The 18,722-nt window shown below is 36.8% G+C and overlaps 2 protein-coding genes across 11 annotated transcripts in view; both read right to left on the reverse strand.

Annotated features, from left to right (window-relative positions):
* On the reverse strand, nt 1-17,587 carry LOC109042903 (putative odorant-binding protein A5). Of its 8 annotated transcripts, none has more exons than XM_072297829.1 (9): nt 17,447-17,587; nt 14,650-14,919; nt 11,492-11,573; nt 9,692-9,780; nt 8,641-8,895; nt 3,063-3,183; nt 2,802-2,939; nt 2,092-2,173; nt 1-794 (listed from the first exon to the last, which is right to left on the reverse strand). In XM_072297829.1, exons 2-9 carry the CDS (start codon nt 14,872-14,874, stop codon nt 674-676), a joined length of 1,113 nt encoding a protein of 370 aa, XP_072153930.1. In that variant the 5' UTR covers nt 14,875-14,919; nt 17,447-17,587; the 3' UTR covers nt 1-673. The 8 variants fall into 8 exon arrangements, with proteins under 8 accessions (XP_072153930.1, XP_072153931.1, XP_072153932.1 ...); XM_072297830.1 differs by lacking the exon at nt 17,447-17,587 and adding an exon at nt 15,339-15,463; XM_072297831.1 differs by lacking the exon at nt 17,447-17,587 and adding an exon at nt 15,272-15,418.
* The window catches only part of LOC109041662 (protein D3), a 20,086-nt gene continuing 18,779 nt past the window's right edge, over nt 17,416-18,722 (reverse strand). The window contains exons 5-6 of one of the 3 annotated variants that reach the window (XM_072297857.1): nt 17,923-18,000; nt 17,416-17,660 (exon numbers count right to left, since the gene is read on the reverse strand). In XM_072297857.1, coding sequence (XP_072153958.1) covers nt 17,546-17,660; nt 17,923-18,000 — 193 coding nt within the window. In that variant the 3' untranslated portion in view covers nt 17,416-17,545. Of the gene's footprint in view, nt 17,661-17,922; nt 18,024-18,722 lie in introns of those variants that run through there. The other 2 variants (XM_072297858.1, XM_072297859.1) reach the window with 2 other exon arrangements.

Raw genomic sequence — 18,722 nt, forward strand, 5'->3', positions numbered from 1 at the left:
TGAAAATTTGACGCTAGATACCATCATAGTGACAAAAGCAAACAACGCTTGCATTTAACAATTATTGCTTAGAGCCACAGCAGAGCGCGAGAGAGAAAAAAACACCAATTTTTCAACTTTACATTTAAAATCGATGAAGTGTCGGAGGTATCTGATTAATTCGCAAAACGTCATGGTCATGCACTTACCTGCGAGGCGATTATTGAAACTGATGGACAAAGCTATAGACAAAGAAGACATTGGGAGTATGGAGCGATCTTATTGGTTGACATGGTTGGTTCTTATAGACTAAGGAAGAAAATGATGGACTAACTGTCGGGTTTTTTGTGGGTTGCCGTTAGTTAGTCCATTACCTACCTACTATGTCCATTATGCCACCACCTGCTTTCCACCAATAGGATCCCTCCAAATCCCTTTTGTCGTCTTTGCCTATAGCTTTGTCTATCAGTTTCAATAATCGACCCACAAATACTCATAGCGCGGATTGCACGATATCTCTTCGACAGCGAATCACAGCGCTGAGCAGTCTGACAACTTTAACATTGTAAAATTTTAAAACCAAACCAGGTTAGGCCGAGAGATGGCCCATCAGGATATGATGTAAGTCAGCAGTCATACTTTGGGGTTGACATTCTGAACTCATTGTCAGCAAAAGCTCTCATCTATGCAGCTCTTAAACTTTGGTATTTATTCCGTCGACCAGGAAGAAGTTTCCCGCATGAGCATAAATGTCAAATCCATATTTTTCAGCAAATCTGAGAGTTGAAAAGTGGGCTCGCTCGTGGAAAATGACTCTGGAAATTGAAGAAATTTGCTGAGTTTTGAAGAATGTAATTAGGGGTATTGTCCACGCCAAATAAGTTCATGTACCTTGCGAGAGTGCGAAGAAGATCAGCTGTCTTCCGTTAGGCATTAACAATATATCGACGGTGAAACTACCAAACCACGTATCTCGTTTGCGGTGTTTAAAAATCTACGCTCCAAATTTTATTTTTTTGAAGTAGACCGAATCAATATCATTCCTTGAAATTTTCACAGAATTTTCTCCGCACGAAGAGGAAAAATCACAGAAATTTTCAAGACTGGACGTTAAGTAGTTTTTCATTTACAAAATTAAGTATGACAGGAAGTCTGCGACGTCGCAAACCGAGATACGTGGTTTGGTAGTTTCACCGTCGAATATAAAAATCAAGACAGTTCTGTTGCGCTCTAAAAGTGCGTGAGGTGAGATATGACATTAATCATATGCGGACATAGTCTCAAAAAATAATCAGCTCAAATTACAGCGTTTTCTCTACATTTTTTATCGCGAAAAAAAGGGGTTTATTGGGAAGAGTTGTAAAGTAACTGCTCCATTGAATCACGAGAGATTGTCATTTCAAGCATGGTCATAACTACCTACATTGGGTACATCTTAACTATTAAAAATCGGCATTTGTTCCAAACTTCACGCCTACACTGATAAACGAAACGGAGCGGAGCGTTTCGTCGCTTTTGGATATAGTCTGTAGCAAAGGAGCATTCATACCTTCGACTCACTTACCCCACTAACAGACCAAATTCAATATTTTCCGCACAGTTTAAATTTTGCCCCCCTTCCTAAGCTCTCTAGTCTACTCTTACATAAAAAACTGTGGGTCCTATTTTCCAATTCTGATTACAGCGGGCTCATTTAGGGACCATCATCTGTCGATAACCGCAAAAATCATGGAAATCGGCCCAGTCGAACGCTCAAACGAAGTGTGGCAAAAAATATAAATTTACATTGTTTAAATGGGAGAATTCGCAACCTTACCACGTAGTATAAAAAAAAAACCCCTTTGTCATATTTTCAAAATCTGAATATAGCGAGCTCATTTAGAGACAGTTGCCTGTCGATAATTGCAAAGATCATGAGAATCGGCACTGTAAAGAGTGCTGGAACTAAGCGTTACCAAATATGCAAATTTAGGAGGTCTCGGAGCTCATAAGTGTATAGAAGATTAAAGAGCAAGGCAGATCTCTTAGTGCCAAAATAATTTAAAAAATAAATGCATTCATCATTGAATTTCCCACGCAGGAGTATAAGTGAAATGAAGAAGAATTACTCACTGCCGTTTTTTTATCTCCTCAAATTGAATGCACTTGTCTATTACTGGCTGCTTATAGACAAGTAACAAAAACCTCCGGGGCACTGCAAAGTAAAGAAAAATCATAATTAAATTAAAAGTCTTTGAAATAAATTCCTTAAAATATGTCTACAATGTACACTTTCCTAAAAAAAAGAAAAAAAAAACTTAACTGATAGAATGAGATTACGATCAAAATTTAATCCTGCAAATAAAATTCGGGAATTCGAATGATGAAACTTTTTAAAGCAATTACGCTCAGCATTCAAGGTGGAACCGAAGTTAAGTAAAGGTGAAAATAAGTGTCTGGTAACTTTTTCAATTTAAATTCATTATTTTTAACTTACTTTCTCTATTTAATAAATATATTCTACTATTACAACCTGCTTTTAAAACGTGAACGTAGTAAAATGGAAATGTCTACTCATGGTAATAATGCTTTATTTTCTCATATGGGCAAAAGTAAGGAGTTGAAAGTTTAAAAATGGATACTTGGTAAATGCTAGATGGACTGTTTCGTAGACTTACCTATCTGCACGAATATTTTAAGCTGTAAATTTTTTCGTACCTATCCTATCAATGTATCGAGATCTTAACTTTGTCCCCTTACGTACACTTAACTTAAGTTGCAAATGGAAATATTTATCTCTTCAGGCAATTATACATAAATTATAGTATTCTTTCGGAACTCACTTGGCTCAAAACACATCGAGGGCCCGCAGTAACCATCAATCACATCTCCATAATGTACGTCATTCTCAGGAATGTTTCCCACTCGCCAATAAATCCATTCTCTGTGAGCAGGGTTTTCTCTCGTTGGGAAATCAGGACCTTAGGAGAATTAAATTCATGTTGGACATCAATAACCTATACGATAAAAAATCTATGTCGTGTAAAGTATCTGATGATTATCATTTAAAAAAGGAAAAAAACAGTATGGAAAGGAAAAATTACCAGTCATTATGAGAGTGTACAAAACTCCCCTTTCCGTAGGCCAACTTAGTTGCGGTGGTTCCCTCAACTTTTCTGCCAGCATTTTTGTTCCGAGGAAAATGTTCTTCCAGCCCCATTTAACCTTTAAAAATAAAGCATCATTTGCAAAATTTGTATCAAAAGAAGAAAGACTTGTATTTAAGTTGGTTTCAAAGATTGATCAAATAGGCAAAGCACATTTCGATCCCTATTTTACCAACCATCCCTATCACGATTTATGACCTGAATCTCCTCTTCATCACTTTTGAAAAAAATTAGAAAAAAGTGGATGACTACACTGAAAAAAAAGGGTTTGGATTTTTGCCGGAATATCGGTGTACAACACCAACTCCGGATAGCTGATATGGCCCCAGCTAGTTATTTTGGATAGTAGGCAAACCCGATTTTGGTATCTACGCTGACTCGGAAGTTTAGCTAATATCTAAACTAGTTGGGCATAAATCTAAACCTGGTTTGGATCGCTAAATTGAAGCATCGGCAGCAAATTTTGGGGTTTGTAGCCAGGGGACAGTTGAAAAGAGCCCCCCAAAATGGATTATTTACGGAAATAATGTCTAAAACCGCGAAAAATATGGTCCACGAGACTTTTAGAGGCATATTTCTCGATATTTACGTGTAGAATTTTTTTGGCCTATGTCGGGATTAGAACCTGGGACCTACCTAACCGAAGACGAGGATCCTACCTACTGAGCCATGCCGAGAACTTAATGATCGGGGACGAAAAACCCGCATTTAGCTTCCAATTGCTAGGACAACCAGGATATCTTGACCAATTTACAAAGCTTTTGTTCGATTTTTATTTTAATGCATTATTTTACTTCATTTTATTTTTTCACTTCTTTATATTATTTTACGTCATTTGTTTTACTTCATTTTGTGTTTTTGGTTGATTTTCTTTAGACTTCAGGTATTTTATGTATTTACTTTATTTATTTATTGACTTTATTTTATTAATTTACTTTATTTTATTTATTTACTTAATATTATTAATTTACTTTATTTTATGAATTTACTTTATTTTATTTTTTACTTCATGGCATTTTTTTACTTTATTTATTTTTTTTTTAGGTAGGTGCTTCGTTTTATTTTTTTTCATTCAACAGGGATGAAAGTAATTGTTCCTCAAATTTTGTTATAATCAGCATTTCCTTACTCTCTCTAAAATAGGAAAAAATGATGTGAAGGTCTTAAATAAAAAAGATTAGCTTACAAGGGGGAAAGTGGATAGAATGCCTAGTCAAATTCTAAACACGCATTATTCCCTTATTATGCAGTTCCAAAAGGTCATACCAGAAAAAATCTTTTGCTCAGTTTCAAGGTATTTTTTGGTAAATGATAACAATCCTGGCACGGAATAAGAACCCAGTGTATGTAGACAGCATAAAAATAATATCACTGAAATTATTGATTTTCGTTATGAATTCATTTAACAGGTACTTGTAAATTTAAATTGAAAGTAGGACAAGCATCCATCAATTTTTTTATCATCAATCGATCAAAAAGGTACACTACCCACCCATTACAAATCTGATACCTAAACTCAAATCATTAAAATACAAGAAATCAGAGGATAACAGGGCTCTGGCTTTTCATCACCACATAATTCTCTGGAAATTAAAATTTTGGACATGCTAATGATGTAGCATTAAGTGGATCGGTTCTTCTCCAGACTTCCAATCCTCTACTCTTGACTCCTGAATAATGGGCACAGAAAAACACAGCTTATAGGAAGACAAACCTGGAGTCATAACCGGTTCCATGAAAATGAAACATACTATTAATATTGTAACTGAAAATGGGGCTAGATATGTAAAGTTGCTAGTAGGTGTATATGTACTTAAGTACTTACGAACTTCTCCTCCGTGCTAATCATTGTTGTTCAGTTATCTGCAAAGTAAGTTCTGCAGGTTGGAAGTGTGGGTACATTGAAGGATATTCTGCTAACTGTCAAATTATAGTTCCGCAATTTAATTGCAGTAAAGAGCTAGAAACTATAATGTTGAACTAAGCAGGTTTGATGGATCGATATTCTAGAGAAGATGGAGAAATGAGTTGAAATAAAATGATTTCAGGGCAGCCTTTGAAAGAATTCCTCCAGAACTAATCTCTGGTTGAGTCATATGAAGTGGTAAAACTTTGAACCTCTTTGCCTGAATTTGATTTTGATGCGACTTGGTACCTTCCTACAAAATACAGTCCATTTCATGGATATATTGGATACGCAGTGACTGTTATGAAAAACCAAGGCGGATAAAGAATGAAAATATATTTTGAGGTTAGCTTTAATGAAAAATAAACAATTGTGTTCTGGCGCTGAGCGGAGATGTAAATTGATTTCTAAGTTGTTATACGAAGTTAAAAATATTTCAGATGAGTTACCTGAGAAAAAGTTGTCACCTTAAAATCTATGTGCCGCTGAAAGAAACCAAAATATTGAGCTTTGATACATACATGAGGTCCTGATTCTAATTACGAGCGACTCATAGATAGGTACACACTGTTACTATCCCATGTATTAAAACAATAACACCGATATCGAGCGATCAAATGATGATTTGGATAATGCTGATGTTTCTTGATTTAACAAACTGATGATAAGAATCACTGTCAGACTAAAGTCCTCCGGTTTCATCGCGAATTCTTGTCACGCAGCACGCCGCTCGAACGAACAGATTAGTTAAACATCTACACTCTTGAACGAAGGAATACTGCCTTACTTGAAAGATTAAAGATCAGCAATAATGCTTTCAGATGTGTTTAGTTTAATGATTAAAGAATTAGTAACATAATACCTTGACTCACCCACCGGGATGGTGTTATTGTTATCAGTTCCTGTTGACATCAACAGCACTGACTGACTGAGAGTTAAGTTCTACTGCATTCAGAGAGCGCCACTGATTCCGAGAATGAGCGGTGAATTTGAAATAGCACAGCACTTGAGATAATCAATTTTTATTACTTTTAATTCGTTAACCGACTCGATACGACCGACTCGCGACGCCATTAGCATTTCAACTGAGACTGAAAAAGTAACGGACTTTTTTAAACGCACGTGATTCGTCACTGCACCTGCCTAAACAGTTTGTGACGGTATATGGCCAGTTTGGATTATAGCCGAACTAGTTCAGCTACTACCTAGAAGTGGTTTAGATACAACATAAACTTTTAGGTTTGTGATGAATCTAAAATAGGGTTTAGATAGCACATAAACTTGGTTATGCTAGGAGCTCAAAGGTTTTGTTTCCTACTTCAAACAGTTTGCCTATTAGCCTAATCGCCGCTGAACTGACCAGTTCGGCTAAAATCTGACCCTTTTTTTTTTTCAGTGTACTACCACCTACCTTTTACTGTAGCTTAAAAAAACACAACTGCGAATAAAGTTGAATACTTATAGTACAACGTTGCGAGTCCCATTGAATGTCCAAGGTCATTTTTTGTTTGCTTGTCAGATCTAAAAAATTTAGAAAGTTATAGAATTGCACTGGTAATGTTGAATTTCTTGTTAGCTCAATAGGTACTGAAATCTGTAATCTGGCAAACTGAATTCCCAGTTAAAATAAGAAAAAATATCCTTGCCACTGACAAGGAAGTTTTTAGTTTCCTTTATGACAAGTTGCCGGCCAAAAATTATAAAATTATAAAATTATAAATTATAAAATTATAAATCGATGGCTAACAAACAATACCGCATTTCTACAAACTGACGATTTTACAGAATAAAGAAAAAACTTCGCCACCTTCTAAGTTCAAGGTTAGATTTGTAATTTTTTCATACGGGCCAGCATCATTGAAGCGCGTCCCTGCAGCATTGGAAAAAAACTAAGATAATCAGCTTGCGTAGTTTATACTGTAGAATGTGGTAAAATTGATAACTTTTTTCTGTCAAAATTGTCAGTTAGGCGTTATTGCTCGTTAGCCCTCGATATGCCTCTCCATGAAAGCATGTCACTACGTCAAGACAACTACCACTCTTGTAAATGGAAACAAGAAAAAACTAACAGGAAAAAAAAGTCGGTGTTAGTAGCCACTTTCTTAATGCATAGACTGTTTTATGATTAGTACAGTAATCTCTCTCTGTAACGACTACCGTTAAAAGAGCACCCCTCTATGGCGAGGAAATCAGTCGGTCCCTTGAACTTTCTACATTAAATACTTGTATTTTCCTTCCCACGTAATAAGCGTGGCAATGGAGCAACTCTCTCTGTAGCGCCCAGAAGTCAAACTGGCTCATAGGTCAAAGTACAGGCTCATAGGAATCTGCCTTTTCGAATGCGTAAATAATGAAGACTGCCGTTGTTTACGAGTTTCCAGCAGCTGACTTTGTTTTAACAAGAATTGCGAGCATGGTGGCATGGCGATAAGCGCTCGTAAATAAACAGAGGAAAATTACTCCAAATGCATTCAATTTTTCTTTATCATTTTAAATGACAGGCATCCATACAAGTGTACAAAAACTCAATGGCAAGTAACAAGGTTTTTTTTTCTGCTGGCTGTATGGCTTTGTGGCTAGCACCTTCAGCCAACTTTAGACTATGTTTTATTGTCTGTAGACATCAAGGAATTTAGGCACATCCATGCTCCAGGCTTTTCCAATTTTCAGGGACTAGGGCTGAGTAGAATCTGTTTCAGCAAATCTACTCATCAATTCCGTGGAAATTAGACGCCACCGCCGGGATTCGAATCCGGAACCTATTGACCTACAGTCAGACGCGCTGACCACTAGGCCAACCTGACCGGCTAAGTAACAAGTTGACAGACGCTGACTCTCCCAGTTAATCGAATCGCTCCAAACAGCGTGGTCGGCGAAAGGTATGTTAGCGCCTACAAAACTGTTGGAATACCTCACGCATTGCGCGTCCGGTACGTTGCACGCTTTGATCGATAAAAATTCTAATTTCACGGTGTATGCCGGACCGACCGCGACCGCGGTGTACACCATTCTCGACCAGTGCACACCAAGAGTTTGCCCTCCTCAGTAGTCCTTAGGACCGAAATATCGTAGAGATTTCGCACCCCTGAATGGTGCCTAAGTCTACTGAGTCATTAATGTCGGAGTTCGGAGTTCGGAGTTTTCTGATCGACTATCGTTTTAACGAGAACCAGGAACTTCTCTGTAATGAGGAAATCGGACGGTCCTTTGAGTTCTTTTTATAGAGAGAAGTTACTGCTGAATACTTTTTGAGACAGATTTTCCACATTTTATCTCCTTCATTATCTTTTTACTTTGCGCTGCGACACAGTTTAAGACGGCTAAAAAACCTTTTTTCCAGTTATAATGATACGCATTTGTCTCTTCGTAAACGTTTCATATTCATAGGATATTTTTCTTGTTTTATTGGAAGTGCCAATAAATTAATTGATTCTCACTTTCTGATTAAAACTGATGCTTTCAGAAATTGTGAAATTTTCAAGCAAAATACGATCCTCACACCGAAGCTAAATCCGTTTGCAGTGTGATTCCAACCATAAATACACGCTACAAATTGCTACAAAAGTGAGCCATATGTATTAAGACACCCTGTAAAAGTATTTGACATACCTTTAAAATATTTTTGGGCGCAAGAAATATAACATCCTGGATTAGTCCGTGAGTGAGAAATTTTTCCCGGTATTTGTACGGCAAACCTCCGCTGTCATCAAAGTCCGTGACATTATGTCGCAGTTCAAAAACTTTAGTATCAGATTTGGGATGAACTTCAAATTCGACACCAATAGCAGCATTACATTGCAAAAAGACGAATACGTTCAAAACTAAAAAAAATATGTCCAGATTCATTCTCTCTGACGTCAGACACTAACATTACCGTCCAAAAGAAACGCAATAAGTTAGATTTACAGGTGGAAGTAGAAAAGCGAAGGCATAAATTATCCTCAGAGATAGCAGAGAACAGAATCGTATCTGAGGATCAAGTAAAATTTAACTGTACATAAAATTTACCCAATGATGTAGCTATAGAGTATTTTATAGGATATTCTGGTCAGGTTATACGCGTAAGTAGCAAACTAGCAATGATGTTTTATTACAAGCCACCCGATGATTTGATATCTAAAAAATTTCAGAGCGGTTTATGACATTGTTGAATTATTTCAATATAATACTAATTTATATTATATTATTTCATAAATTTGTTTTATTAATAATTATAAAAATAGCAGTTTTAAATTGAAAAATTACTGAAATTATTTTAATAAAATTTTGCGTGATACTTCCTTGTCTGAAGATTTTCCATAAGCATCATTTAAATACAATTAGTTGGTTTCCTTTTGAAGAAATGAACTAGGGGTTTCTTTTAAACACTGCAATCCATAAACAAGATCTTTTCCACTTTCACTGTCTAGCTGTCATATTTCTTTTTCATAAATAATTCTAAATCTTAAAAGCTCGTAACTTTTACACATTTCAGCTTAAGTATCGATCTACATGCTGTCATAAAATCATTGATATCTCGGGTGAAAAGTTTGTGCAATGCTTCCAACTTCACAAAAGTAGTTCGTATTCACCTTATCTTTTTTGTTGCAAGCAATGTTCCACAACACTTTATACATCTTTTATTTTGTTTCAAATTAGAATATATAAATATTTTACTCACAGTAAGTGATGCTTTATAATTATACGGTGAGATTAAGCTGTCTCTCACATGTCCTTTACAGACTTCCGAGAGGGACTCCTTATCTGATTCTGTAGCGGAAGAGTTAAGTTAATCATTTCATGGGCGACGAATTATGTAATCATTAATTCTGGAAGTGTTAATTATAATGATGTTCTATGTTCTATTATCATATGGTCTAAATATGTCTAACTACTATAATTACATGATTTGCGAATGAAATATTTCTCATTTTGCGTCTAGACAAACAAATGTATTTTTTCTTTTTTTTTTCGCATCTCTTGCGTAATTTCATTTGAAGTATATGCAGACGTAATAAAGGTGAATGGGCCATTGCAATCAATTTATTATGCATAGACTTAGTCTAGACAGAGTAATCACGAAAGGAGACAACATGAGTAATAAAAAAGAGAGGTTTTATCTATTGTCTGATTAACTGCAGCGGTTCTGGAAAACTAACCCTACAACATCATAATTTCTCTGCTATCGAAAAACGTCATACTTACAAACTTGAAAATATGCTGAGCTGCACTCCGTGGTGTTGCTCGGTTATGGTCAGCTTGGAATTGGCAATCAAGTAACAAATTAAAACTTTAAGGATAAACTTGAGCATCATCACCTATGGCATTTACGTGTCACAGGATTACTCTGGTTGAATACCGGTACTAAAAATAAACCATATTTGGAAGCTTCTGACACCCTCTTTTTCAAATTGACCCCCCTCCCCCTAAAATTCGATCGGAGTAATTTTTTGTTGTGACGCCCAGAAAACTATTCTAATGAGATTTAACGTCTATGTTTACAACCCCTTATATCAGCGCTTTTAGGTGAAGGAGAGGTAACCTTAGATTCTCAACACTGAATTTAAGAAGAAAAAAAACTTATTCTGGAGCTTTTATTTTAATTCAGTGCACTAAAACGACCATATTATTTTAGCACTGATATAGAAATTGCCCGCGAGAGTCAGTTTCTTTTTGGGCATACTCTTTTCTATACACATTTTTTTATCGGATTTAATAGTGATAATAAAAGTTTATTTTCACCAATGCCACCGATTTAAAAAAAAGCATAGTTGCAAATATTCAGTGTCATAGAAGCTAAACCGCGGGAAAGCTTGAAAAGTTGTTTGTCTTTTTGAAGTTCTTCTCGATGAGCAAAACAAAAAGGTACTCGAGTAACAAAATAGGTTATCGATCTCGTTTGTCGTTTTCCACTTTCATCGGTATCAAATCATCATCAGAGGCTTTGTCAAAAAACATCAAAACATCAAACTGTTTGTGTTCACGTTAGAAACTACTTTATTTTACTTCCGTGAACGAAGAAAAAGTTGCCCGCGTGTGCGTATATGTCAAATCCATATTTTTCAGCAAATTTCAAAGTTGAGAAATGGGCTCGTTCGTGGAACATGAGGCTGAAAATTTAAAATGGGCTGAATAGGTCATAGTCGTAACAGTAACAACATATCTAATACAAACCAAGTTTTGTAGGCGGGAATTTCGCAATTTAAAGGCTGGTGTTATACATTCTGATAGTGATAAAAACCATATTAAATGGTCTTAATGTGACGAACATATTTTGGTCTTTTTATCTTTGTTCACCAAACAAGGTGACGTTTAGTTGCGCGTAGTGCCCCCTTGGTATGGACGGAGCTGGTTTACTGCTTTGGACCACGAGTTTTAACTCTTTCTAGACCACATCAGGTGAATTATGATACACTTTTCGTCGGCAGTTCGACCTTTCCTATTAATGAGAGCACTGTTAAAAATAAATGAATAAACTTACTCTCGTTTTTTGACTTCCTCAAATTTAATGCGTTTGTCTGATATTGGTTGTCTATAGATAAGCAATACAAATCTCCGAGGTGCTGTAAAGGAATTAATATGGCTAATTAGACGAAGTCCATTTGATTGAGCTGAATTGTTTTGGACGGAGACAAAAGAATCGGAAATTCTGCACTCAAGTTTATTGATGCTCGTTAATTGTGCCTCGGAGTCGCAAAATAATGATTATTCCTTATATATTGCTCAAAGCAAAAGTAAGTCAATAATATTAAAAACAAAAATTAAAAAATAAAAATTAACACCTTGCAATTCAGGATCCGCTCGCACTTCATACTGAGGATATCCAGCGCGAATGCCAAATATTGTGATTCCGCTATTCTCTTAAATGTGATGTTTCATTATTTATCGTTTGTTTCGTTCAATTTACTTTTTAAAATAATTTTCAATATCAAGAGTGGGACTAATACATCGAGCTTAAATTTTTGGGTCAGGAGAGCTCCACAGGTTCACTCTAATTTGCAGATCCGCCCCCCTCATCGTAGTAAATTGAATACTTACATCGTTCAAATCCTGTAGGAGGCTTGCAATATTCATCAATCACATCTCCCAAATCAATATTATTCTCCGGAATGTTTCCTACTCGCCAATAAATCCATTCTCTCTCTAGAGGCATTTCTCTCGTTGGCAAATCCGGACCTATGATTAAGAAATCCCATAATTCCTTATTAAAATATCACTTTAAAACTGTTTTTACAAAGCGCGAATATCTTGTGATATTTTCTATTTGATCGAGCAAGTTCTAAATGATAATTTTCGAGACTCGAGAGTACATTCCAAGTCAGATGAGTAATGTCCGAATTACATAAGTCCAGATGTCCACGTACTAGTCTTGCTATACATCGAAGCGGTTGAAAAATAAACTATTGGTCGCCTGATTAATTCTGATTAAAGACTGGAAATTGGACCCGCAATACTTTGAAAGTATTTAATTTGATTGATGTTGTGTTCAATTTTTGTCACTATAAAATTTACTGTCCGACTGTATACTTCTAGGGCGGTAAATAACGCGGCAAGGCAATATTCATTGATCAAAATTTTGCTATTTATTAATTTATTTACATTTACATGGTGCAATTAAAAAGATATTCTGTATATTAAAAAAGGAAAATTAAAATATTCTAATAAAACAGATAAAATATTCCAAGCGAACGATTAGCTATTTTCAAGCTAGGTTTTAATCTCAAATTCATCACAAGTATAGGACCTGTGAAGATTCGATTTCGCGATTATTTGATTACCATATATCAGAAAACATTCTGAAGCCAAAGTTATGTAAGACACCAGCGCATGTCATACTTGAAAGCTATCGTGCGGAGAAGCTTGGATAGATCCTAGAGGTTTAAGTAGATCCATAATGGGCCGTCATACTCTTTGAAGGGGTCAGCTCAGGGCTGTAGTTCAATCGTGCAATTTTCTTCGTCAGTTAGCTTTTCTGGTACTATTACTCAAGATATAAAATAAGACAGGTAGGTGGGGACGAGGCTGAAAAACACAATTTTCAAAACATGGGACGTTTCCACCGGTCTCCCGGTCATTATCAACCGTCGAAAAAAAAAATTGAAAAATCTAAAAATCTATCGCCCCAGCCTTTTCTTGTCCTATTTTATACAGGGTTATTCAAAAGTCCTGCACCATTGGCCATGAGAGGGGTGGCTATTTGAAATTTTTGAGTTGCCCCTCTCCCTCGAGGGGGTCAAAAACAGGAAAGTATCTAAAAAAGTTTCCCCCTCGATATGAGGAAAAACGTGTTGAACTGCAACTCGATATCATAATTAGAACTAAAGTTATGGCCAGTGGTGCGTGACTTTTGAATGACCCTATATATGTTCTTGAGTTGCCATATTGTACATTTATTTATATTACTCAAAACTATGCATACATCCTCCAGATGAAAGTGTTTTTTTTCAAAGAGGAGGGGGACCATGTTGTCTTGCGCTTCAGTTAAAAAAGATATTCATTTGGGATGGATTTTTAACCCTCCAGAATTGATCTTACGCACGGTGCCTCTATATGTACAATGCGTATTTCGCAAACTTGGATCATGTTAACGCTCAATATTATACGATAAAATACCCCTTAGTTTCTCAACTAATATTTTACTAGCACAAACTCAAAAAGAAGACCTACCTATCATCAATAATGTGTATAGCACCCCCTTTTCAGTAGGCCAACTAAGTCTCGGTGGTTCCTCTAATTTCTCTGCCGACATTTTTGTACCTAAATTTATGCTTTTCCACCCCCACTTAACCTAAAACATAAAATATTAGGTGTCATACTTTCATTGAGAGTCAAAAATATACAGTATCTCAGATAAATGTAGAGTTGAATATGATTATCATTTATTAATCAACTTGGTCTCTTTTAACAATTGTTCAATGTTTTTAGTCTATTGAGCGTGTCTGACATTCAATATAAAGTAAACAATACGAGATGCAAAAATTATAGAATCATCAATATTGACTTTGAATTTGTGTAATCACTGATGTTTATTTGATGAATCTATGTAAAAATCTACTTTCAAATCTGATACTGTATTGTTGACTTCGACCAATCACCCATTGATATTGGATATTGAAAGTACCCATTCTTCCAAGTTTTTGTTTTGTTTTTTATAAAAATATAAAAAAAATACTTTCGCACGTTATAAAAAAGAAGCAAGACAAGTAAGAGAAGGAACATTCAACAGTCTCACAAAAAAAGGCAACATGAGCTTTAATTTCACTTTACTAAAAATAGTTGGCGATAGTCAAATTCAAAAATTGTTTATCTGAATTGATAAATTGGTGAATCCGTAAGTCGATTGTAACTCTGAAGTTTGGACGAGCATGACTTAATGATTTTCGCCTATCAGAAATCTACGTTTTGAGTATATCCGCACGTGTATTGTAAAGTAGTATCTTGGAGAAATGTAATTTTTAGAACACTTTGCTAAGGGTGTGCCCCGCTCATTCTGCCCTTCCCTCGCTGCTAATACACTCCATGCAAAAACTGCCACTCATACACCATCATGCTTTACAATCATGAACATGAGGATCTTCAGCGTATGCTTCAGCTTGTCTGCGTATTAACGCCATACTTTCATTCTGTTATCTGACATACCTTTAAAATATTTTTAGGTGCAAGAGTTATTACGTCCGGGATAATCCCATTCTCGAGGAATTTTTCTCGGTATCTGTACGGCAAACCTCCACTGCCATCGTAATCATCTGTGATGTTATGTCGAAGCTCTAAAATATCCACGTCTGTTCCAGCGTGAACTTGAAGCTCGGCGTCGTCGACCGCAGCGCAGATTTTGACCAGGAGTATGTTAAAAACTAAAATCATTATGATCCGGAACTCATTCTCTGGCCGTGAAAACAGCTGTAAACTCTAAAAACAATAACAGAATCTTAGTATCGCAATATCATCAGAATTTAAAAGTATCAGAAGTATCACATCAGAATTAAAAAAAAAAAAAAAAAGAAAAAAAAAAATCTTACAGGGTGTCTTAGGGCCCTTTTGAGGTCTCTTAGGGTGTGGGGGGGCCTCTTTTGATGGGGCAAGCCTTTGAATCATTAGTAGAAGTCTGAGCCTAACTAAGGCCTCAAATTTGAAAGTTTATTAATGCAGATATCAACTCTCAATACCTCCAAAATGTTCTTTACAGAGGAATACACATTTACATTTTAAAATTGGAAAAATAGAAACTTTCCGAACGCCGGTAATATTTTGTCATACCTACCTGATTGTACTTATTCTATAATAAGTACGGGTAAATTAGAAAGAATAGATTCACTTTAAATATTTACATCGACAATTTGGCGTCAAAGGCAGATGAAGAATTCGATGCACTGTCATTAAGCAGAATGGAGGGCTTATTATTTTTTGCACTTAAAAAGTCTGTGAGACAGAATCGATCACAATTTGATGATTGGTATACAGGGTGTTTCAGACCACCCGTACCAGGCCTTTTTCTCGGTTGGTATAGGTCGTACGAAGTCGGAGACCGCGGGGTTGAATAGGGAATTGACCCCAAGGAATCCGAATTTTGTGGTCCCGAAACCCCCCCACCCCCCTTGGGGGGTAAAGGGGGGGTCACGATGCTAAAAGTCACGGTTCCCGACCGAATTGCGGATGGATCGCATCAGAATTGAAAAGCACGGAAAATTTCACGTGGAATTGACCCCTAAAAATCCAAAATCGGACCATCCAAGGCCCAAAAATGATCCCCTAAAGAGGGGGACAGTACCCCCCTCCATAATTTCTCTTTGGTCTCAAAATTGACGTAGATTCTCCAGAAAAAGACAGTTTCCCAGGTAATCGACCTCGAGAAATCCAAATTTCATGGTCCCGAAGCTCCTCTAGCTCCCCTTGGGGGGTAAACGGGGGGGCCCAATTTTAAAAATCGGGGCTCCTTTCCGAATCGCAAATTGATTGCATCCAAATTGAGGAGCAGAACACATTTACATCTTAAGTGACTCCTAAGAGTTCTAATAGACCCCCTGAACGGCAGAAAGTAACTCCCTGAGGAGGGGGGCTTCGCCCCCGCCAAAAATTTCTCAAGATTCCTCTTTGGTCGCAAAATTGACGTCGATTCTCCAGAAAAAGACGGTTTCCCATGTAATCGACCCCGAGGACTCTAAATTTCATGTTCCCTGAGCTCCTCGGGGTCGATTACATGGGAAACCGTCTTTTTCTGGAGAATCGACGTCAATTTTGCGACCAAAGAGGAATCTTGAGAAATTTTTGGCGGGGGCGAAGCCCCCCTTCTCAGGGAGTTACTTTCTGCCGTTCAGGGGGTCTATTAGAACTCTTAGGAGTCACTTAAGATGTAAATGTGTTCTGCTCCTCAATTTGGATGCAATCAATTTGCGATTCGGAAAGGAGCCCCGATTTTTAAAATTGGGCCCCCCCGTTTACCCCCCAAGGGGAGCTAGAGGAGCTTCGGGACCATGAAATTTGGATTTTTCGAGGTCAATCACCTGGGAAACTGTCTTTTTCTGGAGAATCTACGTCAATTTTGAGACCAAAGAGAAATTATGGAGGGGGGCACTGTCCCCCTCTTTAGGGGCTCATTTTTGGGCCTTGGATGGTCCGATTTTGGATTTTTAGGGGTCAATTCCACGTGAAATTTTCCGTGCTTTTCAATTCTGATGCGATCCATCCGCAATTCGGTCGGGAACCGTGACTTTTAGCATCGTGACCCCCCCTTTACCCCCCAAGGGGGGTGGGGGGGTTTCGGGACCACGAAATTCGGATTCCTTGGGGTCAATTCCCTATTCAACCCCGCGGTCTCCGACTTCGTGCGACCTATACCAACCGAGAAAAAGGCCTGGTACGGGTGGTCTGAAACACCCTGTACTACCTTGATAGTGACAAAACTATCATTTCCAGTATTTTAAAATTAGGATCTTTTTTCTTATCGTGAATGATAAAATCGTCTAGATTGCAGTCTACAGTCCTTCAATTATCTAATATGGCGTCAATGCATCAAAAACAAATATTGATTCTCCACACACAATGCACTCTAGGTAATCACTCAAATCAACGTGAAGGTGACTGTAAATGAGCTACACTCAATTTTTAAACATGTTTAGCGTGCACGAAAGTATGGAAAGTATGACTCTGACAACTAGCTGGTGTACTGTTCACTTGGTATTATTTTTTATTCATAGGCTCACTCCGTTGCACAGATATTCAAGCTCTTATCCTATACCTATACTCATCATTGCATATATCTTCTAATATTGTAAATATTTACGAGGTGATTACGACCAAGCCTGATTCAAATATTATTGATATTGAATGCAAAGGAGTTTGAAATGAATTACATATTTTTTCTCAATTTCAATTGTGAACAAAAGATTCAGGAATAATACGAGAACCCTCGTTGAGAATAATTATATTTCCAACTTACTGAATATTTTGAGGATAAATCGACTGAAGATTAGAGCTCATTACACAGATTAAAGGTTTTCAAAATCAATCATGTCTTTGTCTCTGTAATGCGTAGATTCTAAGTCTTTTTTGTAGGTTTCATCAAAAAGAAATTCAACGCAACCAGCTTCGTAAAATTATGCTTCTTGGCGAATTCTCTTGTGTTAAAATGCGCACGTTCTTTAGAAATCGTTCTGAAAATAAAAATAAATCCGTTTTAAAATAAATGCACAAAAATCAGTTTAATTACTCAACAAAACCTGTAAAATTGTGGATAGTTTATGATTTTCTGATTCGCGCATATCTCTCATAATATCGATATTTTATGTCGTTATATCATGCTAGTTAGTACTCAATGCCTGAAGCAGTAATCCTTTGACTTTTACCGTACGAAAAGTAAAAATTCTTTCCATAAAATTAAAAGCTAAATAAATATATAAATAAATTAATTTGTACCTGAGCGACATTGGGAACATACGACCAATGGGCTGAAAAAGACCGAGATCAAATTGTTCCGGAGGTATGCGACGGGTCCTGCGGAAAAACCGCATCAGGTACTAATTTTGAGAAATAAAAATTTGTTTGTAAAATGATTTTTTTTAAACTTGTGTGTATGAAGGTACAATGACTCGCATCAGACTAAAAGACAATCTGCAAATCTGAATTATTCTCTTCTTTAAGCAAAAAAATATTTTACTTAGATTCTAATCACTGAACATTGAATTTAGCAACGCAATTTTCAAAATCAAATCGAAATATGCAAAGGAAAAGTGAAGGCTAGTAGTATAGAAATGAGGATATGCCAACACTTGACCTTTGACATTTAAGGCGACACCAGAGGGAATCGGTGTGACATCACTAGCGACTGGTTAATTGTTGCGGGTTGCCTACCTATCGTTACCAGTGTTGTAAAATTGTGCAGAAAAATGGCGATTATTACCAGTGTTGTAAAATTGTGCAGAAAAATCGGAATTAATTTACGGTGAGGGGTGGGGTATGGTGCATGATTTTACAACCATGATGTGTCGTCACTAGCGACTGTTGCCTACCTATCGTTGCCAGTGTTGTAAAATTGTGCAGGAAAATCCGAATTATTCCGCGATAATCTGGCAACAATGTTATCATGTTACGAGGTGTTGTAAAATTGTGCGGAAAAATCTGAATTTTTTTAGGATGAGGGCTGGGGTATGGTGCATGATTTTCCAACCACGGTGTGACGTCACTAGCGACTGGTTAATTGTTGCGGGTTGCCTACC

This window comes from Bemisia tabaci, chromosome 3, assembly GCF_918797505.1.
Source record: "Bemisia tabaci chromosome 3, PGI_BMITA_v3".
Classification (NCBI taxonomy): Eukaryota; Metazoa; Arthropoda; class Insecta; order Hemiptera; family Aleyrodidae; genus Bemisia; species Bemisia tabaci.